This window comes from Drosophila teissieri, chromosome 3L, assembly GCF_016746235.2.
Source record: "Drosophila teissieri strain GT53w chromosome 3L, Prin_Dtei_1.1, whole genome shotgun sequence".
NCBI lineage: Eukaryota > Metazoa > Arthropoda > Insecta > Diptera > Drosophilidae > Drosophila > Drosophila teissieri.
The window spans coordinates 20,401,980-20,425,187 of NC_053031.1; the positions used below are offsets into that span (position 1 = coordinate 20,401,980).

At 39.7% G+C, this 23,208-nt stretch overlaps 3 protein-coding genes across 6 annotated transcripts; all 3 read left to right on the forward strand.

The window, feature by feature from the left end:
- Nucleotides 1-466: 466 nt before the first annotated feature.
- LOC122616858 (probable deoxycytidylate deaminase) lies at nucleotides 467-1,622 on the forward strand. Its single transcript, XM_043792433.1, has 2 exons — nucleotides 467-865; nucleotides 1,422-1,622. The coding sequence occupies exons 1-2, from the start codon at nucleotides 467-469 to the stop codon at nucleotides 1,620-1,622; spliced, it is 600 nt and encodes a 199-aa protein (XP_043648368.1).
- LOC122618280 (serine/threonine-protein phosphatase rdgC) lies at nucleotides 738-19,957 on the forward strand. 3 transcript variants are annotated; one of them, XM_043794607.1, is made up of 13 exons: nucleotides 738-865; nucleotides 12,021-12,769; nucleotides 15,792-15,919; nucleotides 16,153-16,234; nucleotides 16,451-16,575; nucleotides 16,639-16,806; nucleotides 16,868-17,071; nucleotides 17,182-17,331; nucleotides 17,396-17,461; nucleotides 17,527-17,712; nucleotides 18,313-18,720; nucleotides 18,808-18,907; nucleotides 18,972-19,956. In XM_043794607.1, the coding sequence occupies exons 2-13, from the start codon at nucleotides 12,502-12,504 to the stop codon at nucleotides 19,325-19,327; spliced, it is 2,241 nt and encodes a 746-aa protein (XP_043650542.1). In that variant the 5' UTR covers nucleotides 738-865; nucleotides 12,021-12,501; the 3' UTR covers nucleotides 19,328-19,956. The 3 variants fall into 3 exon arrangements, with proteins under 3 accessions (XP_043650542.1, XP_043650543.1, XP_043650544.1); XM_043794608.1 differs by lacking the exon at nucleotides 738-865 and adding an exon at nucleotides 4,261-4,321; XM_043794609.1 differs by lacking the exons at nucleotides 738-865; nucleotides 12,021-12,769 and adding an exon at nucleotides 15,232-15,292 and having other exon boundaries at nucleotides 18,972-19,957.
- A 993-nt stretch (nucleotides 19,958-20,950) lies between these two features.
- LOC122616932 lies at nucleotides 20,951-22,210 on the forward strand. Of its 2 annotated transcripts, none has more exons than XM_043792523.1 (2): nucleotides 20,951-21,998; nucleotides 22,076-22,210. In XM_043792523.1, exons 1-2 carry the CDS (start codon nucleotides 21,023-21,025, stop codon nucleotides 22,147-22,149), a joined length of 1,050 nt encoding a protein of 349 aa, XP_043648458.1. In that variant the 5' UTR covers nucleotides 20,951-21,022; the 3' UTR covers nucleotides 22,150-22,210. The 2 variants fall into 2 exon arrangements, with proteins under 2 accessions (XP_043648458.1, XP_043648456.1); XM_043792521.1 differs by having other exon boundaries at nucleotides 20,951-22,022; nucleotides 22,076-22,169.
- The last annotated feature ends 998 nt before the right edge of the window (nucleotides 22,211-23,208 follow it).

A 23,208-nucleotide genomic window follows, 5' to 3' on the forward strand; every position in this document is an offset into this window, starting at 1 on the left:
CTCAAACTCATTATCAACCCAATTTGTACAATGCATTATTGTCCTTATCCAGGCCCGGCGACAGGGGGGGCGGGGTGTTTCCCCACGGGCCCGGACTTCTGAGGGGGGCCCGGAGGACTTCTGAGGGGGGCCCGGATTTTTGACGGAAACATAACTTATATGCAGGGCCGGTGACAGGGGGGGGGGGGGTGTTTCCCCCGGGCCGTATTCCCTGTCGCGGGCCTGTCCTTATCTATAGTTAAACACAATGCATACAACTTATTTTCATCATATATTTGTGTTGGAAATATCAATGGAATTATGTATGTATGTATGTATGTGTATGATTTTTGCATTAATTAAAATGATTATTATGAAATGCGAACTACGCATAAAGAAACAAATTATAATAATTAAATGTGGATATAAGAAAAATTATTTAATTTTTTTCTATCGATTAAAAATGCTTTCTACTCGTTTTGCAGAAATGGCTCAAGATCTGAAATCTCATATGACAAAGTCACCTGAGAACCACAAAAGAAAGGACTATCTGCATTGGGATGACTACTTTATGGCCACCTCCCTGCTATCTGCTAAACGCAGCAAAGATCCCGTCACCCAAGTGGGCGCCTGCATCGTAGATTCACAGAATCGGATAGTGGCCATTGGATACAATGGGTTCCCACGAAACTGCAGTGATGACGTGTTTCCATGGTCAAAGGCTAAGAAAGGCGCGCAGGACTTTGATCCCCTGGAAGACAAGAAAATGTACGTGGTCCACGCGGAGGCCAATGCAATCTTGAACACCAATGGCATGAGTTTGACAGGAACGCGTCTGTATACTACACTATTTCCCTGCAATGAATGTGCCAAGCTCATCATACAGGTATGCTCTATATATTGGTATGAAATTAAAATTCGAACATATGAAAAGCACAAAAAAAAGACTTCTTCGGCAAAAAAATGGAAGGGATTTCTTTTCTATTCTTTGAATTGAAGTTTTGGTGGAAACGAAAGGACAGACAGACGGACCTAGCTCGACTCGCCTTCTCTCTTCTCACCGAAATCACTTAATATAATGTAAACGTAAATATTTGTAAACAAAACAAAATTTTATAATAAAAGAGAGAACGCATAGTCCAGTTTCTCGGCTGTCAGATACCTATTACTCAGCTAGTGAAAGTGCAAACGAATAGGTTCAAAATTTTTCTGGCAACAAATTATAAAATAAAAAAAATAAAAAAGTTTTCAAAAGCGAGGAATGACAGTTTAAATGGGTGTGGAAAATTTTTGTTGGTATACCCATGGATATTTAAAAAACTTCTAATATGTCAAGACGGACAGACAGACATAGCCAGATCGACTCGGTTATTATTTGTGATCAAGAATATATATACATTATACAATTATATACATATTCGGTTTACCAATTTGTATTCCAGGTGGGGATTTCTCAGGTGCTTTATTTGTCCGACAAGTATGCGGATAAGTCCACATATCGTGCATCCAAGCGAATGCTGGATGCAGTGGGCGTGGAGTATAAGCGACACATTCCCCAAAAAAAAAGTATCATCATTGATTTTGACACGTTCCCAGAAGAAGATCCGAACGCGTCTCTGGGCCTTAACGACCTACATATGTAATATACTATTACAGTGTTAGCTATATTGACAACTTTTAAAGTGTTTAAAGTAAATTTGACGTGATCCGAATAAAAATGTAGTAAAATTAAAATCAATATGTAGCACTTTTAAGCAGAACTAATCTAGATCTTAAATGCTCATGCTAACCTAAGGGGGTAAGAAAAACCATAGTTTTTCGGAAAGGATTACATAAACGTTTCAGACGCTTCTTTTTATTCGCCCGCAAAGGTAGTTAAAATGTTTTTAATTAGTACCCATTAAGGAAGAGTGTTCACTTGCACTAATTGAGTTGACAAACGGAAGATTGTCAGGTGAGACTCTTAGCATGCACAGGTGTCCACCGGAGACCGACGCGCGAGTGCTCCACATCGGGAAAGTACATGATACTTTCTGACAAAAACAAGAATTTAAAACCTATTATTCCTTCCCAAAAAAAAAAAAATAAGTATTATACTGATCGAAAATTGAAAACAGGGTATTTGGTATATGGAATCTAATCTGTACCACAGTAATTAAATGACCTTGCAAGTAATATTGCTGCGCTACACATTAAATTAATTAGTTAGCCACTTTTGAACTTTGATGTTGTGTTGGCAAAAAATTCGCATGCAGCCATTTTAAATACCGGGCTGAGCAAAATGTTTATGGGATGTTCTTCAATGGCATGCCAGCACGAAGGAGCTCCCACCTGACCAACCAGCTCATTCAGGTGAGAGTGGCGTGCGGCCAGCCGGCCATTAGCACTGGAATATGCAAAACACTGCGCGGAACCGGATAAGGATGGCAATAAGAACAGCGGCGAGGACACTCGACCTATCGGAAATTCCCGAATGCTCCGTACTAACCTCCATGCACTTTTGTCTGCAGGCTGTATTGAAACGTGTCCTGCGGATTTCGATATAAAGGGGGAAAAGCTAGCTGGAAGAGTAATGTGAGTTGCAATCGAACACGAAGAGAAAATAATAAGCTGATGTAAGGGTATTTCGCAAATTTAAATTTACTACTTACATTTACTTACTATACACGAATTATCTGAACTATTCCACTAGCTAAAATCCTTTCGGAATCGACGTCTATCGAAGGCATGTAGAGTTCCCAGTCCCTGGGGGATTAGTATCTGAATGGCTGTGTATCTTCATCTGGCCTGGCTTGTTTGTATTCATGAAATGCAGACAAAGTTTACCAACTGCAACGGAAAGTTGTGTCGCACGCACCTCTGCTAACTAAATTTGAAGTGGGACCGAACATTTCGTAATCACTAATAGCAGGTTACCCGCTCTGGGCCCTAATTGCCATTAAAGTTAAAGCTCCGACCGTCGAAAACACCAAAATCGGGTCACCGTGAAGGAGAAAGGGCAGACCTAATTTTCGGGGTTTCGTGAGTTTCAGCTACAAAATCCCCTCGAGGCCGGAGCCCCAAAATCACACTGAGTGGCCAACGGAAGGCTTGGCGGCACTTGGACTGACCGTACACATATACGATACCCCTAAAGGCCATGGAACCGACCAAATAATCAATACTCAAGAAAGGAACCATAACAAAGCTCTGGGTTATGTGAAAACGATATTAGAACATATCAACAGAATACCAAGTCACATAGCGTACTTGTTGGTTGTAACCCTCGATTCTTTTATCTTTTTGCACTCAGGGGCCAGAAATTCTCGGCGGAATATTGCGAAAAATCAGAGAACAGGAAATAAAAATATTTCGGCTGCTGTTGCTTCCAACAGGTTATTACATATAATTCTTATGAAGAGTTAATTATGAATCCTGTTTTTTTTTAAATAAGTAGACTTTACCTATTCTTTTATCGTGATTTAAAACTTTATCGTTTTAATATTTATAATTAGTAAACCTTTTTCCAACATTTTTTAATGTATTTCTCATATATTTTTGACCATTTAAAAAGTTCTAATATCATCGAGTGACAAAAAAAGTTAATACTTTGTTCAGTTCAAGAAGAAATCTGAAAAAAGTGTGGCCTAATGGCTTTTTGTTGATTTCCCTATTTAGCATTACTTCTTCTTTCCTAACCATCCAGCACCAGCGGCACGTCTGGTTGAAGTTTTAACTGAAAGATATCATAAATTCGAAATGCAAACACGAGGACGTTATCAAACTTGGTATCTTTGGATTAGCATCGCTGCTATGCTCGCTCTCTGGGCTGCACAGAAAGAAAAACAGTACTAAAAGTTTAGTTTCTCTCACATATGTAGAATCGATGTTAATAATATGTTTATACAGGTTTTTATTTTATGTTTGGAATTGCTACTACATTTGGTTTTATATTTATGGTCCAAACTGAATATCCGAAAACCATTTCAGAAATAGGCCAAGCGGTGTTTTTTCCAGTGTAGGTGAAATGGGTGGAAGAGAGCGAAAGAGCCGCGCGCAGCCTCCGCCGCAAAATGTACGGGAATGGCAATGAAACGGGACAATCAGCTGATGCGGCCATCGCTCTTTGTTTTGCTTTTGGGCAGCATGGCCGCGAATATGGTGAGAGTGGGAGAGAGTGAGAGGTTGGCGGCGACGCCTGCTGAGGCAGCGGCAGCGACTTTCGCGGCGACTGAGGCAGCAGCGGAGGCCAAAAAGGATTTCCGAGCTTGTCGCCTGCGTTCAGTTTGTAACGGTATTCCACGCGCCCCGGACGCCCGAGTAGCGAAGCGTCGCGCTCCCAAAGATCCGTACCCGTACACCAGTACGTATACGTAATGCTCTCCGCACAGAACGCGCTATTTCCGAACCAAAAGCAGCATATGCCTTTGGCGCCCCCTTTCCCCTGTCTTGTGTGTGCTTCTGGTTATATCTGTCACCGCGAGAATTTTGTGTGTGGCTTCATTTAATGCCTTTTGCCGCCTTCTATATGACATATACACATTTGTATATGCATGCATGTATGTACATATGTACATATCTTATTGTCATCGCTGTTTATCTCCCTTTTGGACCGACCACTTTTCTGTGTTTGTTTACGCTCACGCCTTCGTGCTACGGCCATTTGTGCCGCCCAAGCGGAATGGTCGCATCCTTAGTGCCGACAGAACTTTTCAACTTAATGTCTTTTTTATTCGCGCTCTTCCAGTTAGTGCGTGTCGGTTTGCTAAATTACTAACAAATTCCGTGCATTAAATCGGATCAGCAAAAAAACTACAAATCGACCGGCGCGTCGAAACACTCAAAAGTATACTCACACATGTAGATATGTACATATATGCGAAAAAACATGCATTTTCATACGATTCATACACACATATACAAATAGTACAGCTATCAAGTGTACACCGAAAAACAAAAGCTGTGTTTAATAAATTAAAATGGGGCAAAATCCGCTGAGAGGAGAGTTCATGTTTCTATGAAGCTATTTGTCCAGTTTTTCTAAGTTATGTACATAGCTTTTTCCTCCTACAAAAAGGGGTTATAAGCTAAATAATAAATTGTCACCATGAATATTTTTAGAGAATATTAGTGTCAATTTTGTCCGTCTAAAATATACTTAGCATTTTTAAACTTCTGTTGGCAAAGTGGTCTGGTTGAAAAATACTACAAAGTGAAATCGAAATGGGACGACAGCTAGCACACAATGAAATAAGACAAGCAGCCAATTAATAATATATAAACAATTCCATTACAATCCAGAGGTGTTTGCCTATGAATTAGTTATGGTATTTTGTGTTTAACTTGAGAAAGTGCAATATTTGCCTAGTCCACTTATCCATTTGCTGTTCGTATGTTTATTACGTATACGACCAGTATTCTGCTCAAATCCAAGTATATATTTTTTTTCCCCTTTGGAGGTGGCAAATTTTTTTTGAAATTGAGGACGCACAAGTGCAGTGTTTTTAAAACAAACAAGAAAAAGCAATAACAAAAGACTTAGCAACACAAACTAGGGGAAAATGTAAATTAAAAGCACTGGGCTACGTAAAGGTGATGAAATTTCGGAGAAATACTTTTAGTGTCTAATAATGTTGTTGACTCTGTACCGGCAAATCAATTTTTTGAAACTATAGTTTTTGAAAATTAAATTAAACGCAATTGGTTATGATACAATAATAACCCCGAAACATGGAGGTGTTCATAAAAACAAACGCACGGACACGTATGAATTGAATGGGGGATTGACTCCGAGCTGGAATTTATTAGGTCCTTTACCTTGTGCCCGCTTTCTTGTACCACATTCATAATTTGGGCAACCTGCCCACTCGGATTTGGGCCAATTGATGGCAGACGGCCGGAGGATTAGCAACCGCCCTCCTCCCAAAGGTTGTAAAAGTGCCTGAATGGGAATGAGTTTTATGTGCCTCACAGGCAACAAATCTCGATGACGTTTGGCATTTGATTCGGGCCTTTTTCCTTTCGCTCTTTGTTTCCTCTGTATTAACTTGCTTATATTCGTGATTTCGTTTATTTTTCTTACAGTTCGGTTGAGTTTATTTTTTTTTTTCGCACGAATTCCCGGCGGCTTCTTTTTGGGAGCTAACACGCCAGCAGCCCCAAAAATTCTCACCACTTCCGATTAAATTTTTTTTGTTATGGCTTTTCCGTTTCCGTGTCCCCAGTTGTCCACGGTCACCAAAAAACTCGTAAAGAGCAGCTCCTTGAAGTTCTTGTTTCTGGTGTTTTCTCAGCACGAAATGCCAATTTAGAGTCATTTAAATTGGGTAGAAAGTTGCGGTAGGATTCTCCCCAAAGTCCACAATGTTGGCTCGAATTAAGTCGAGTGTGCGAAAGTTTCGTTGCCAGTGGACGGAAATCGGACTAAAACCAAAAAGCAATTAACTTAAGGCTATTAACCAAGATGCTTTGGGAATTACATACTTAAGTACAGATAAATTGGGAAATAATTAAAAATGCTGAGAACGGAAATTTAAAAATGATAAATGATTTATGTACTACCACGATATATTGTAGTTATTCTTTATTACTTTAGATACGTCTGTATTGTATTATTTAATGAAATGATGATTGATAGAGCTGTTTAAAGAAATATATATGTTGGTGTAATTCATTTGAAATTATTCATTTCAAATATTCAAGAAAGCTTTAAAATTTTAGGCACACCTTAAAAACCACGTAAGCTTAGTCCTTTTAATTTAAGCTTTAATTGACTTTTAAGTCAATATGAAAGGCTTGGGATTAAAGGAACTTTGAAAAATACTTTTAATCCAATTACTTCCATCAAACCTAAGAGCATATGGGTATGGGTATTAAGGGAACATCGGGAGGAACTTAAACCAATCATTCTTGATGAGTAACCGTCGTTAAATGCGTTTACCCAAACAAGATAAGAAATTTAAAACTCTTAACGAAAATCGATTAAATTAAGCAGTTAAGCTCCCAGCCCCCAGGAAGCCAAGGTGCCGTCATTTTCACGCCTGATTTGTTAACCAAAACGACGGCATCAGGTCGGTATTCGGATACATTTCCATGGCAATTAAGTCGCAGAGTTGGCTCACAGTTGTAGCACTGCACTGGGGGAAAAGCTCTAGACTTGCCATTCCTCAAAAACATTTGCACCTACTAGCACGAAAACCATAAACGTTTCCCGGTTCAACCCCGTTTTACAGCTCTTGAAATATTACATTTTCCTGAAATCATTTCCAAATTGCATGGTCATCGTGTAGAAAGGAATATAAAAGCTTTATTTCAGAACCCCACTCCACGATTGCCCCATAAACGATGCAATCAAGTTCATACATATTTAAAATACACTCTTTCTCAAAGTCTTAAACCATTTTTGGTTTTATGGCAAATTCTATAGGGCGCATTTTTGGGCGCCTTTTTCAAGTGTACTTGGGGTGAATAAATCATGTTTCTCACAGCTGGCTAGGAATTTTGGACCATATGGCTGTAGGTGTTGGCGCCCAACGCTCAATCTGCGTTAATTCCCAATTTGGTTTATAAATAAAAGAACAAATCGGTCCTTAACGATGACGAGCATCAGCACCACCATCCGAGCTGACATCATTCCAAAGTCGTTAAAACTGCCGCCTGTTAATTGGCTTCCCCAAAGGAGATTTCGGGTAGTAAAACTGCAAAATTGAACGCAACACCTTTATGGGCAGCGCGTGAAGCGCCAATAGATCCTTGCAGGTCCATCGGATCCCTACCTGTTACCGTATACTACTACGTGCTCTCTTACAAATTGACTAGCGCAACTTAATTAAAAGCGTAGGCAAACTTAATTACCTGTCGAAGAATTTGAGTGAATAAATTTCATGACTGACCTTGTAAGTCCCGAGTCCCTGTAATTGCTCAACAATTTGTAGCGAAAGGAATGAAATCAAATTAGCAACACACTGCGAAATTGGCACTAATGCAAACCGCTTTTAAAGCTTTTATCTAATGAAACCGGATGGAGTTTTTGGTCATATTTGATGGCTATAAATTAATTTGGGAGCTTATATAATCAATAAAAAATGTTGAAACTGACAGTTATTTAAAACTGTACTGACTTAAGTGCGTTCCAAACAACGACGAATTTAATATAATCGTTTTAGGGGAAAAAAAAACAAATATTACACGCAATGCAATCACGGTAGAATGAAACAGATTATGAATGTTGAGATATTTATTGTTCAACTTAATTGATAATTAAATACACGCGTGAACTCGTATACTTAAAATAATAACAAAATAAATATTCACATTCCCTTTTGGGAAAACAAAGGGCAATCGAAATGGCTTATCTTTCGGCTCCAATGTTTTGGGTTCCACCCCCCTCAAATGTTGGATATCAAACAAATGGCTGTTTGCCCGGACATTTAAGCAGCCACCGACTCCGACTTGAAACATTATCTTCAGTAAATACTAACTTAATTGCTGCCGGGCTCCCATGAGCGATGTTTGCGGAACTGAACCGAAATGCGGGCAAATTTGCTGATTGTCACACAGGCTGACGTGCAATTTATCGTAATTGAGTCGGGGCAACAATCATTTTTTGATCGCCCCACACACACGCACACACTTGCTGAAAATGCTGGAAAGTGGGCGGTGGGTGGTGTCGGGAAAAGCTCGATGACTTGGCAGGACCCATTACGGCCAGTGTCCGTTTCCTGCTCTTTGCCATGGGATTAATGGACAAATAACGCATTCACGTCTGTAAATGTGCTGGCGGATAATCTCATTATCTTGGAGTCTTGACCCAACACATCCGGACTTCGACTGGCCGAACGGAAGGCGGAAATTGGCCACTAGGCTGCGGTAATTGAAATAAATAGAGTTGGCCTTTGGCCCTAAATGTGGGCTACGAATCGATCAAGTTGGCCTAAAACCTTTTTCGTCACTGCCAACTGCATTAATTGGGTTATATCTGCTGCTTCAGGTGCCAAAATGAATGTTTTTGTTCAGGATAAAGGAAGATAATTCTATTTCAATGTTGCCAATCCTGGTCCTACCTATATTTCCACTGAAAGTTTCAATTTTAATACAGAAAGTTCAAATTTTAATGCAGAAAAAACATTAAAAAATTTGTAATGCATTTAATGTTAATGAAGGTTTACATCATAAATGTGCTGTAAATTCTCACAAACATTTGGCTTAAATGGTTAAATTGATTGTTAAATTGAATTTAAAAGTTCCACACGGTAATCGGGTTCCCAATTAACTGCTTTGAAATCACGGAAGATACCAAATAGGCATAATTGAATACTTTCCCCTAGATTTGAATTTTCATAGCAATATGTTTGCCAAGTTTGTTACCGAATTTGTATACAAATGGGACTAATGGAAATGAGGATAATTTTCTTAAGAGTTTTGAGCCAATTTATGTCAACTTTTTCCAGCCCATAACCAAAGTGTATTTATTGTTTCTGGTCTTGTGCTTCAAATCCCAGCCTCCGCCAAAAATGTGATTTATTACGTTGGGTCTTGCCGCATTAAATTCATAAGTTACACCAAGTGACCGAAAATCCTTAAAGAATTTAAGCCATTTAAGCTGTGAGTCATTTTCAATTTAGGCAAATTTGGTTTCGATAAAAGCCTCGGGGCTGCCTTTCCCGCTACATTTACATTTTCTCACTTTTTCCTAACGAAATTTTCTCGCGGAAAGTGCCATTGGGACAAAGTGCAAAAAGCACAGCCACAGTATTGGTCTTTCTTTAGTATTTCATTCGAAAAGCATTTCACCTGGCGAAAGGTGAGGAGCCAATTTCCCTGTCGGTTGTTGGCAGTTAAGAGTTCTCAATCTTCGAGTACAGAATGTTGTAATTGAAATTTGCATGGGCATTACAGTTCAAAGACTTGCTAACTTGGCAATCAATCTACAAGTTTTTATTATTCAAGCGATACGCCAAACATTTCTATCTTTAATGGTACATAAACACAAATAAAGTGTATATTTATTTGTGAGGCATATACAAATCGCATAAATGTCATATAAAATACCACATATAAAATAAATAAAATTATTTAATATTTGAGACACTGTGGGAGTCTATGATTACTATTATTGGTTCAGCTCGTCCGTTTTCAAATATCTAGGCCTTAAAGTAAATTACATTTTGATCCAATATTGCATTACGATGATAGCATTTAATGTACCGAAACATAGTACTTTCATGGCCCGCAAAAATATTGAGACATCAACGAGGACTCACCGGAAAATATGGGCTAGTGCGGGTAAGGTGGCAAATGAAAAGTAGCCTTTGTGGCAAGCATAGTAAATTTCCGGCCATGGCATATATGCTATAGCTTTTGGCAGAATGCTTCCAGCGATTAATCAATATCGCCTTTCACGGTGCCTTTATATTTAGGACTCCGCAGCGAGCGGATGGCTTTCTGGTCCTTGAGCGGCTACAGGTTAGCATTTTAATTTCACACCCGGTGGATCTGGTGTTGGTGTGTTGGGGCTGTCTGCGAGTGTGGCAGTCTGTGTGGCTTTATGGCTCAATTGGTGAAAATTGGTTTGTTTGTCTGCAGCCACTCAAGAGAACTCTCGCTTCACAGGAGCTGTCAGCCACAAAGGACAACCCTTCTTGTAGCCTTACCACACCCTACTATATAGTGGTCGCGTATCGGTTGAACGGTTCCACACAGACACACACTGCCCCGCAAAAAGGATACATGAATGCTGGACAACCGTGGCGATTTGTCCTGGCCAGAGAAGCCATCCTTCGCCTGCAGGAGTCCATTGGTTCCGTGCACAACATCGGTCCCGTCTAAATATGTTTATGTGGCTCTTACTAGTAATCACCTATGCATGCATTACCCTTCTTCCACTCGCCCTGGGCGATTTAATTTGCATATTGTTATGCGGTTATGGGATATCCATTTGTGCTGTGCCATAAAACAAAAAAGCACAGGATTTCAGGGAAGACCTACAAAATCTAAATAGTGTTCTCTGGTATTCTTCGGCCGCATTAACTATATTTTTTCATTACTTTGCAATATTTGCACTTAACATACATAAAGGACGGAATGGGTTGGAATCCCAGAGTTCCTAATTGCTCTCTGTCTTTAACCGAGAATCGCATGTGAAATTGTAGCATACATGTCCACCGCAATGACAACACTTAATGGCCCAAGCAAAAAACAAGAGAGAACGCTATAGTCGAGTTCCCCGACTATCTGATACCCGTTACTCAGCTAGTGGAAGTGTGAAGAAGAGTCTTCATCACTGACAGTTTTTGACGGTTTGTGGGCGTTAGAGTGGGCGTGGCAAAAAGTTTTTTAGCAAATCGATAAAAATTTTCAAGACTAATACAAAAATGAAAAAATATTAAAACATTTTTCAAAAATGTGGGCGTGGCAGTTTTGGCCGTTTTGTGGGCGTTAGGGTGGGCGTGGCAACAAGTTTTTCTGCAGATCGATACAAAATTGCAATACTAATAAGAACATGAAAAAATATCTAAACATTTTTCAAAAGTGTAGGCGTGGCAGTTTTGGACGGTTTGTGGGCGTTAGAGTGGGCGTGGCAACATGAATCGACAAACTTGCGCTGCGTCTATATCTCTGGAGTCTGTATGCTTTCTCTCAACTTTCTACCTTCTATAGTTCCTGAGATCTCGACGTTCATACGGACGGACAGACGGACAGACAGACGGACAGACAGACGGACAGACAGACGGACAGACAGACGGACAGACGGACAGACGGACGGACAGACGGACATGGCCAGATCGACTCGGCTATTGATCCTGATCAAGAATATATATACTCTATATGGTCGGAAGCGCTTTCTTCTGCCTGTTACATACTTTTCAACGAATCTAGTATACCCTTTTACTCTACGAGTAACGGGTATAAAAATAATAATAATTACAATAATATGGGTTAAGTAAGCCGTAGTGTCTGTGCAGAGTTTTTGCTGCTACGAATAAACTTCATCTTAGCCTAATGTTAACGGCGACAATATTTAAATCACTTTTAACGCATATTTCTTCACCATTTACTTGCAGCCAAGAGAGAGCAATTCAAGACGTGGATTTGCACAATTGAAATATGAGGAACGCAATCAGCAGCAGTGAAATGAATAAATTACGCGAAAATAAAATCAATTTGCATTAGGGGAACTGGAGACGTGTGACTAGTGACTAGCCGTCAGACAACTTGGACCCCTGAAGACCCCTTAAGCCCCCTCGAGAACCCGAGGCCCTCCACACCATCTCTACCATCTCTCATTCACCAGCTGACAGCCATCTGAAGGACGAACAAGGCGCCGGCCCATGAGCTGCCGGGCGGGCAAATTATATTACCTTGTCAGGCGAGTGACATAAGGCGGACCTCTTGGCCCCACGCCCGCACCCGCACCCCCACCCACGCCCACTACGCCCATGTGTGAATCCCAGTGAGGTAGCAAGTGGGCAAAGAAGGAGCTGGAGGAGGAAGAGCAGGAAGAGGAGGTACTGGGGTCACGTCTTGGGTTACCAAATCGCCGCAATGCTACGCAGCTGCGTGTGCCTGCGCACCGACGACGACGGGAAGCGGCGCAGCTCCTCCGTGGAAGACGCCTCCTCGTGCCGCTCGTCGGAAATAGAGCGCGTGGGCGCCAGCATGCAGACACTGGGCCCCAATGGACAGCCGCAGTCATCCGCCGCGCAGACGAGCACCAGGGCCTCCAGTCTGCTGCAGCTCTTCCAGCGGCGAGGTTGGTGCAAGCACTTCCGCAAGCCGCTCCGGGGCATGAGCGCCTCCCGGGCCGAAAAGAGTGAGTACCACCTAATCTTGGCCAGCCGGATGGGTAAACCTGGATACGAGCCCTGGGAGTATTGTAGGGGCTAGAGATCCATTGGGTACGGGATAACTATGGGTCATCCAACCTAAAGATCCTTATACTGCCTTTTAGATTTTATAGTTTCAGTAGTAATCAAATTTGTTTAAGTCCTTTCAGTAATTTAATTATTTATTTATAAAAGTTATGCATTTCCTTGATCCATTACCCAAATAATATTTAAGCTAACAATTATTTTTGACCTTCATTGAAAGTCTTGCTCAGAACGCAAAAATGGGCTACCCTTTTAAGTCTACGTCTTTTTTTCGCTCTGTGTACCTATAATCTTCATTCGCTAGTTTCAGTTAATGGGGATTTGTGCAAAACGGGCAATAAAACATACGATTGCTACCAGCCTAATCCAGTTAAAATGGCTCTGGCTTCTCACGGTAAAAACTGCCTTGGGTAAATACCCCTTGCGTTTAGTACCCTTTACTCAAATGAGACGTATAATAATATTCGGAGAGATATTCTTCAAGGCACAAAAAATATGAACTGCCTAACAGAATTCGTGATATTTCTCATCTAGTCTTCAAGGCATCATAGTGTTGGTCATGACGGCTTTTATACATACATATACACAACTCAATCGCCGCGGATTGTTTAAGTGAAATGTGTAACGCCATGCAATGAATAGCATACTTAAGGTAAAACAAAATTTCAGTTCTGCTGAGTTGTATTCAAGAGACTTAATGCTCTTTAGCTCTATAAAAATTAAAGAAGCACGAGAACGGGAATCTTAAATAGTTGGCCAATCTTTCTGCATCTCAACATGTACGTGGACACAATGATGCACAATGTTTCCAATTACCAAGTGACCGGAATACATAATAAGTGGGTTAAGCGCAACTTTATTACCTTGTTTACTACGGAAATACCCTCTACTACTAAGTAAAGACTTTTGGGGACCTTGTACTGCAGTTGCATTTGGCCTTTGCCGACTTTTCGAAACACTTAGCTGCTTTTAAATGGCACAACCACAGGCAGTTGAGTTCCGGCGCTTGCGCTAACTTTTATTTATTGTTCCAATTTGCTATACAAATGGCTCAGGTGGATCTAAACAGTCTGAAACAGGACACAGCCAAGAAAATACCAAACAAAAGAAACCTCATACAGATGCCTTGGCCGGACGACTGGCTATTAGCGAAAACACGGCTATAAGCCCATATATTCCTTATATATGTATACATTTATAAACACAGGGCAGACTCAGCCAGTCACGCAGCCAGAAATTAAGCCGCAAACACGCGGACTTGGACGCAAATTGGAAATGGGAAAGGTCGCCTCCACCCCAGACCACTGGCTCTTTTGGGTAATTGGGGAGCACAGTAGAAAGTAAGGAGGAAGTTCCCGGCAAAATCAGGAGATAGGTTCATGACAAACTAATTTTTAAAGACATATCCTAACTGCGCAACTGAATACTAACTATGTAAAAACATACGTAGCAAGGATAGAAAACTGGATTAAATTCTAAACAAAGAACAGTTTTAACTTTTATTTCTTAGTTTTACTTGCAGAACATAACAAACTGCTTCCCTGTACTTGTTCAATATTTTTCGAAAAACAGCGTTTTTTGTAAGTTTTAGTTAGTCCACAAGAAATTTCATCTGTATAGGTCGAGCTTTCCAATTGAAAAGCTTCGTACAATGTGTACGCCAATACTGCATTTTGGCCCACAGTGTGGCCGGGAAAAGTTTCAGAAGAACGTTTAGGCCAAAGAAAACGGCATGCAGGTCGTGGGCACTGCGTTCGAAATGAGCAGTTTTAGGTTCCAGTTCCAGTCGGTCGTCTATTAGTTTCGAGTGTGTACGGACAAGTGTTAAATGTCAGCCAAGGCAGCTCGTGGTCGATAGTCCTGTGTCTGTTTATCTTTCTAGTGTAGTGGAAAATACATAAATATATGAGCCAAATTCGTGGTTGAAAGTTTAAATTCTGCGCAGCCAGTCTACTAATTACTCATAATTAAATGCCTTTCAAATGGGAAATCAATAACCGCTTAATAAATTAATAGATTTTATAACAGATTCAATTAAATGTGTTGCACGTGAAAACGAATTATTTCCAATTTAAATGTAATATGCCCATAACTCATTTTGTTTAATGGCCTTAATTGAAATCAAGTGATACGTAAATTACAGGAATAATTGCCATAAACATTAATGGACAGTCATTATTTTCTGAAAGGTTAAAGAGTCATATTAGAATGTTGTTTTGTTATTAAATATATAGTTCATGGCTTTCAAGTCATTAGTAGCTTTAACTATTAAATTCGACCCTTGTGCTGTGCGAAAATTTAATGAATGGCTTAATATCGACTCCCCTTCTCTAAGTTAATATAATATTTTCGGTCGGCTAGCAGTTTTCAGCGGATTTCGAAGCGTTAATTAAGGCCCCGTCTCATGGGTTGCATAAATTTGAAAAAGAATAAAGCGCCACCTACGCCACCAGATCTAGAGACAAGTGTGTAAAGACTTTAAAGCGGCTCCAAAAAATAATTATAGCTGCGTAAATGTTAACCAGTTGTTAGCCAAAAAACCCCAATCAGCCCCTCTATCCCCTTGCCACAGTCTTTGACGTTTTCAGCATTGTGTTAATAGCAGACGAATAAATTTGCATCAAAATGGATGAGAACGGCAAGTACTTTGTGGGAGTAATCATTTCGCATCCCCAAGTCACCCAGCCTCAAACTCCAGTCCGATTAAAATTCCCCTGATTAAAATGTGTATTCCGCTAAGTGTACTGCGTATGCTGTGAGTAATAAGCGACCGAGGCGAAAATGTCAAAGGGGAAATCTTGGCATCCGAAAAACATTTTAATGCACCAGCTCTATTGGCCATGAAAAGAGTCCTTCGCAATGTTGCATATTACTCACAGCGCCCTCGAAATTTTAGACCCCCATGAGAAGGCTTATTGGTCCTCAATTGGAGTCCTAAACTTCCACAAAACATATTCTTTACAGCTATCAGAGCGGCAATCTTCATCCAGAAATGGTATCGCAGGCATCAGGCCCGTCGCGAAATGCAGAGGCGTTGCAACTGGCAGATCTTCCAGAACCTGGAGTACGCCAGCGAACAGGACCAGGCTGAGGTGAGTCCCCGGGGTGCACATGCAATATAAAAAACTTCACGTACAGGAGAAGGTGCCACATAGAGCCTCTTAAGACAGCCGTTAAAGAAAATGAACCCTCGACGACGTCAGTCGAGTGCATTTGTAGAGTTTCAAAAGTCGATAGCAATCAACTCAGCCGTGAAACTTTGTCGCAAGTGCATTGTTGACCCACTCAAAGCTAATTTATTTCCATTCCCTCTGTTTGCCCACAGCTATACAAATTCTTCAATGACCTCATCAAGCACATGCCCCAGGCGGCGGGCAGAAAGAACCAGTACCAAGGATCCGCTCATGGTGAGTTTTGCTAATCCCCCTAATAATCGCTAGTATACGGAGCTGGCAAGGTGTTAAAATTCTTGAAACCTTCTATTTATTAAATAATATTAAGCAAACATGGTTTGTTATATGAGAATTACAGAATTAGTTATGCTTTGCTCCACATTTATATTAAAAATGTATTATATTCACGCCCACGGAGATATTTAATGACAAAATCTCATATCTCTTCAGTTTCCGTTTTGGAAGAAAAAGACGATCTCGTCGAAGAGTTTGGGGACATTGTGAATGCCAAAATTGAGTTGCCAATACGAAAAAATCATATCGATCTATTGATTGACGTCTTCCGCAAGAAACGGGTAAGAAGTAAACAACTAAACAAGCAGTTTTAATATTCATATGAACATATTCTTTTGTTTCAGGGCAACCGATTGCATCCCAAGTATGTGGCTCTAATTCTACGTGAAGCTGCCAAATCGCTAAAGCAGCTGCCCAATATTTCTCCGGTGTCCACGGCGGTTTCCCAACAAGTCACGGTATGTGGGGATCTTCATGGAAAATTGGACGATCTTCTTGTGGTGCTGCATAAGGTGGGGATGTCTTCTCGTTATTATAATGAATTATTCAAAATATATTATTCGCGCTTTGCAGAACGGTCTTCCCTCATCTTCCAATCCCTACGTGTTCAATGGTGACTTTGTGGACAGGGGCAAACGGGGCTTAGAGGTCCTGCTCTTGCTGCTCTCCCTTTATCTGGCTTTTCCAAACGCAGTTTTCCTCAACCGGGGAAATCACGAGGACAGTGTCATGAATGCGCGATACGGATTTATTCGGGAGGTGGAAAGCAAGTACCCTGTAAGTGTCATACAGAGTATTTTCATATGTAAAAGAAATGCATACTCATAGGCATATGTAAACTCTCAGTATGTAAAAAGTAAAAACTAAATAATTCCTTTTCTCCGCAGCGGAATCACAAGCGAATCCTGGCCTTCATCGACGAGGTCTACCGATGGCTTCCCTTAGGCTCCGTTCTCAATAGTAGAGTGTTAATCGTGCATGGAGGTTTTTCGGATAGCACAAGCCTGGATCTAATTAAAAGTATTGACAGGGGCAAGGTAAATATACTTTACGAGCTTAGAAAGAAATGCGTTTTATTTTTCTTCCTTTTGAAATTCTCAGTACGTGTCCATTTTGCGACCACCACTTACGGACGGCGAACCACTGGACAAAACCGAGTGGCAGCAGGTATTGCAGGATAAGATAGTTTATTAGAACACACATCTAGCACGTGCCATAATGTGTGCTTTTAGATATTCGACATTATGTGGAGTGACCCGCAGGCCACCATGGGATGTGTTCCAAACACTTTAAGAGGAGCTGGTGTATGGTTTGGACCGGATGTGACTGACAACTTTCTCCAAAGACATCGACTCAGCTACGTCATTCGATCCCACGAGTGCAAGCCCAATGGCCATGAGTTTATGCATGACAACAAGGTGGGTTCATTAAAATCAATTACGGGTATTTTGTTTATTTGTAAGAACAATTTTTAGTGCTACCAACCTTAAATTTGCCCCTCCACTTTCTTTGACTTGTCAGTCGTGCAATTGCAATTAACGTGCATAGTCAATCAGTCGATAATGGAAATATTGCGGTTGAATAATAATTATTACAAGCGGCCATAAGTGTATTGATACCCGTTACTCGAAGAGTGAAGGGGTATGCTAGATTCGTTAAAAGGTCTTTAAAAGGTACAGGGACCAACAAACAACAACGCCCACACTTTTGAAAAATGTTTTGGTTTTTCATCTTTTTCCAATTTCCACCGGTGTACCGAGAAAACTTTGGCCACGCCCTTCTTACGAGCACAAACCGCCAAACACTGTCACGCCCACATCATTTGTGTCGATATGCCAGAAAAATTGTGTGTCCACTAGGTAACGGGTATCTTATAGTCGAGGAACTTTACTATAGTGGTTGTTTGTTAGTTTAGACGTGTAACATCTGCCGGTTGAATGAATTGTGCTGTATTCAAATGCCCTTTTATAGGCTTATCAGCCGCGCACTCCTCATATGTCTTTTTGAACCTTTTATAGATAATTACAATATTTTCGGCCTCGAACTACTATGCCATTGGATCCAACAAGGGTGCCTACATCCGCCTGAATAACCAGCTGATGCCCCATTTCGTTCAGTATATATCGGCGGCATCGCAAACCAAGCGATTATCCTTCAAACAGCGAATGGGCATTGTGGAGAGTTCGGCTCTCAAGGAGTTGGCGGTGCGTATGCGCGATCATCGGGATGAGTTGGAGGACGAGTTCAGGAAGTATGATCCCAAGGATAGTGGCTATATATCCATATCGCAATGGTGTAAGGTGATGGAAAATGTCACCAAGTTGGGGCTGCCCTGGAGACTCCTTCGCGATAAGCTGGCCCCAGGAACGGATAGTCAAAAGGTTAATTATAATAGGACATTGGATTTGCTGGACACGGATGTTATTGTAAGTATAGTACTAGAGCAAGATGTACTTGTAGGACTTTTACGATGATTATGCATATGGCATTTATTTATTCGATGGATTTTTTAGCTCGAAGCTGAGGCTGATGGCATGTCAGTAATGGATGCATTGTATGCCAACAAAGCCAGCTTAGTTGCCATTTTTAATATAATTGATGCGGATAATTCGGGTAAGCATAAACACAAATTCAAGATTCTGAATCCCAAAAAGAGTTATATATGTATGATTTCCAGGCGAAATTACCCTAGACGAGTTCGAAACTGCTATTGACTTGCTGGTGGCTCATATGCCAGGTGCCTATTCCAAGGCGGAAATGCTGGAGAAATGCAGAATGATGGACCTCAATGGAGATGGCAAAGTGGACTTGAATGAATTCCTGGAAGCGTTTAGGCTGAGTGACTTGCACAGAAAGGAGCAGCAGGACGAAAACATAAGGAGGCGTTCAACTGGCAGACCATCCGTGGCTAAAACAGCCACAGATCCCGTCACTCTCTTGGCTGACAAGATCTCAAAAAACACGCTGGTCGTGGAACACGACATCGATCCCACGGACTGTGAGTCCAAAGTAATCGATCCTAAGAAGTCCTAAAGTCACCGGAAAGTACCGGAAGATCATCAACAAATAAACAAAGTAGCATTATTGTTTTTTGGCAATCTTCTAATCTCGGACTTAATTTAATGTACATGAAGCATTTAAGGCTCATTTTCTTTTTAATCATCATTTTATACACACTACGTAGTGAAAGCAAGTGTTATATAAAGTCAAGTTAAAAAAAAAAAAAGATGAAATCGAATTAGATGCAAAAATTAAGAATATTAAGATCTCTGCGAAAGCAAAAATCGACTGCTATAGTCACCTCAATATTTATGACGTCTACTGGCCATTCCCCTACGCTTTTGATTTAAATAATTTGTAATTATAAAAAATCGCATTATCCACTCCACTATAAGCTATGTTGAAACTTTAATAACAGTGGAATTAAAAATGTTATAGGCTACAAAAAAAAAAAATAAAATTAAGACGATACAATTTATACTAACAAAAATCCAGCGCTTTATATAAGAGTATAGGCAAAAAACATAATTAATTGTTTATCTAACCAAAAAGTTTAAGCCCAAGGGATCAACAATAAATTTTATATATTATTACGGCTAGTTCTAAAATTTTATAAAAATGGCATTTTAACAACCAAAAATAAACTTTTAATTAATAGAAACTATCTTCCCTTATTAAAAACGAAGTCTTATCTTTGAATCTATAACGCAATGTTAAATAAAGATTATTATTATATGATCTAATTGCTTAGAATTGATATTTATAATATATATAAAAATATAGATTTTAATAAATATGAAGTTTATAATCCACCTTGCGTTTTATAAAGTCTGTTGAGAGGAAAAAAAGTTACGCAAAGTGTTAAAAGTTATATAAATTGTACCTCACATGGACCATGCTTTTGCACAAGTATTTAAAAGCAAATTTTAAAATGCTCGCAAAATCCATATCATTATATTCAGTTAGGCCAATTGCGTTCGATGTTATATATAAGAAAAACTAAAGCTAATCGTTAACCATGAAGAAATCGACGCAAAGGTACATTTTTGTATTACAACCAGTTTACTTCCGTTAACTAAAAAAATATACTTTAGGCTAAGTGTTTATTGTGTGTTGGGGAGGGGGGATGCGAGATAAGTAGTTGGGCCCTTACTAACATATAATCAATGTAACCACAAAACCGTAATCGAGTACCTTTTAAAAATTAATACTAAAACGCTTCTCAAAGGCACTACAGGACCAAGAAACTTAGCCTATTGTTGGCATTCAAATAAAACAAAAAACGCTAGTCATCAATTAACATTATGCTAATGTACTAAATCTACTATAAGAAGCACCTGTCCCCTATTTGTATTTTGAGCCACATTTCATGGATAGGCAGAATATTTTCCTGGAACTTTATTAATAAATATGTTGAATAACACATGAAACGAAATATTTCTGGGCCTTGGTGTATATTTATTATAGTTCAAATATTTCCCAAAATTCTATAATAGGTGGGTAGACCGTAATATTCCTGTAGGCAATTGAAAAGAATACATTTTGTGCGAAAAGATTTTCTTCATCTCCGCGGTCTTCAAAAGCAATGCAAACTTCTGTTATGTCTATGAATCTATACTTAGTAAGCCTATGGTGTTAGTATCAATTTATCTATAAATTACTCAATATCGTATAGAAACTGAATAAAAATTTCATTTCAGATTTTTTTTAAATCCAAATTGCTCGTTTATGGAGAGGCTTCCATATCCAATTCCCTTAAATCCAAATGCCAAATATCTACCCAATTCGATTTCGAATGTTCTGTACAGCATTCAGAAATTTGATCAAAGTACGCTTGCTTGGCCGACTTGCCAAAGGAAAACGGATGTCTCTTTCTCTACTGGAAAAGCGTTCACTTCGCCATCGGAGGTTCCTTTAGCCGGAACTGAGTCCTTCGTGGTCCAAAATAAAAGACAATATGCATCCCTAGGTAATGCTAGGGAAGCCAAGAAGAATACCTTCTATCAAATTCTTCAAGCCAGCCAAGATCAGCCATGCTTTCCACAGAGTTGCAGAATCAAACGTAAAAATAACGACACAAAATTCAAATCGGATTTTAAAGACGACATCATTTACAATGATATATACGACATAGTGAGGTCTCATACTCAATACAAAAGATTACCAAAACTTGAAAAGCAACCAGAGCAACAAAAGCCATTTTCTGCGAGTCCTCCTGTGGTGGAAGTCTATAAAGTTCGTCCTGTTGCGACTGAAACCAAAGAAGCTAAAGGCAAAACTTGCCAGTCAAGCGCTAAGGCAAATAAGCTTCAAGAAACAACTAATGAGCTTTCGAATTCAAAAAGGACAACGCATCCGTCTAAGCCGAAGTTAACAGAATCGAAGGGTTCAAAGAAAAAGATAAAAAAAATTCAAGAAAAACTGATTGAGCCTGCGGACTCAAAAAGGACAAAACATCCGTCTAAGTCGAGGCTAACAGACCTAAAGAGTTCGAAGAAAAAGTCAAATATACTTCGAGAACAAACGAATGAGTTTTTGGATTTAAAAAAGAAAAATACGCATCGTTCTAAGCCGAAGTTAACAGCATCAAAGAGTTCAAGGAAACAGTTCGCCACAATTACAACAAGGGAAAATAAGAAGAAAGCCAATTCAAAATCCGAAAACAACAAAACAATCCAACAGTTATGGCCATTACCGGATAGAGGTAGAGATAGAATCCCACAGAGAAGTATAAATAAAGAAAAAGTTTCCGAGATTAAGTCAAATTTTCCCACTATCCAGCTTCCAGATCAAGATGGTCAAAAGGTCCAAAGAGATTCCACTTTGGAGCTGGAAAACTTGGAGGAAAAGCTTAAACAGAGAACAGAAAGGACGAGTGATATAAAAAGAAATTCCAAAGAAGAATTTGGCATGAAAACAAGAACGTCCAAAGAGGCTTCTAAACTAAAACCATTTAAAGCCGAACAAAATTATACAATATATATTGTTCGAGGAAGAAATTCAATAGGGAAATCAGTTGTGCCGCTTTTTAATACGCGCTCTGGACCGGAAATCTATAGGATCAAAGAAATGCAATTAAATCCGTCTAAGAAACATGAAGAAATTTCCGCATTGGAACCGATACACACAGATTCTTTTTTTCTGGGAAGGTCAAGAAAGCGGACGTCCACTTCAGGACATCCTAATAAGAATATCTATACAATTAGAAAAAAATCCCTAACTGAAGAGACACCTGATTTCACACCTGCCAATATTTTAGAGAAAAATATTATAAAACTGTCAATCGAATCCAATGAGCAGAGAATCAACAGCAGTTTAGTTCCAGCAAAAGAAAAAATAGTTTCCAAGTCAAGAAATTATAACCCCTTCAATAGTGTCCTAAATGTAAGAAATGGACTCAAAACTAGAAAACCCACAAGTCAGGCAGAAATAATAGCAAAAAAGTTATCACCTAGCTCTTCACAATTTTCCAGCCAGAAATGTAAACCGAAGGATGAATTTGAAGGGATCACTGCTTATACAACTCCATCTACTGATGACTTAAAAAGTAAAACAAAAACCACTTCTAATGTGTCTCAAAGAAAACCAAGATCAAATTTCTTTGGGCATAAATCTGTACCTGGAATGCCAATAAATTCTATTGATACCGAACATGAATCGTCACAAGTTTTTCCTTACGATGAGCACTCAAATGATATTGAGGATGAGATCTCTTTGGGGAGCGTCAGTATCTACTCAGCGAATCGAAGGTCTTTGGCTCGCAAAAACTTTCGAGAAAAGTTAAACTCCAAGTACCCAAAAAACATTCTTGACCCGACATCGCAAGTTTACCAGGAGAGATTGTTAAAAGTAAAGCAATTTCTTAACCGACATAACATGCTCGACAATACAGATGTGTCCTCAATCGACATCGA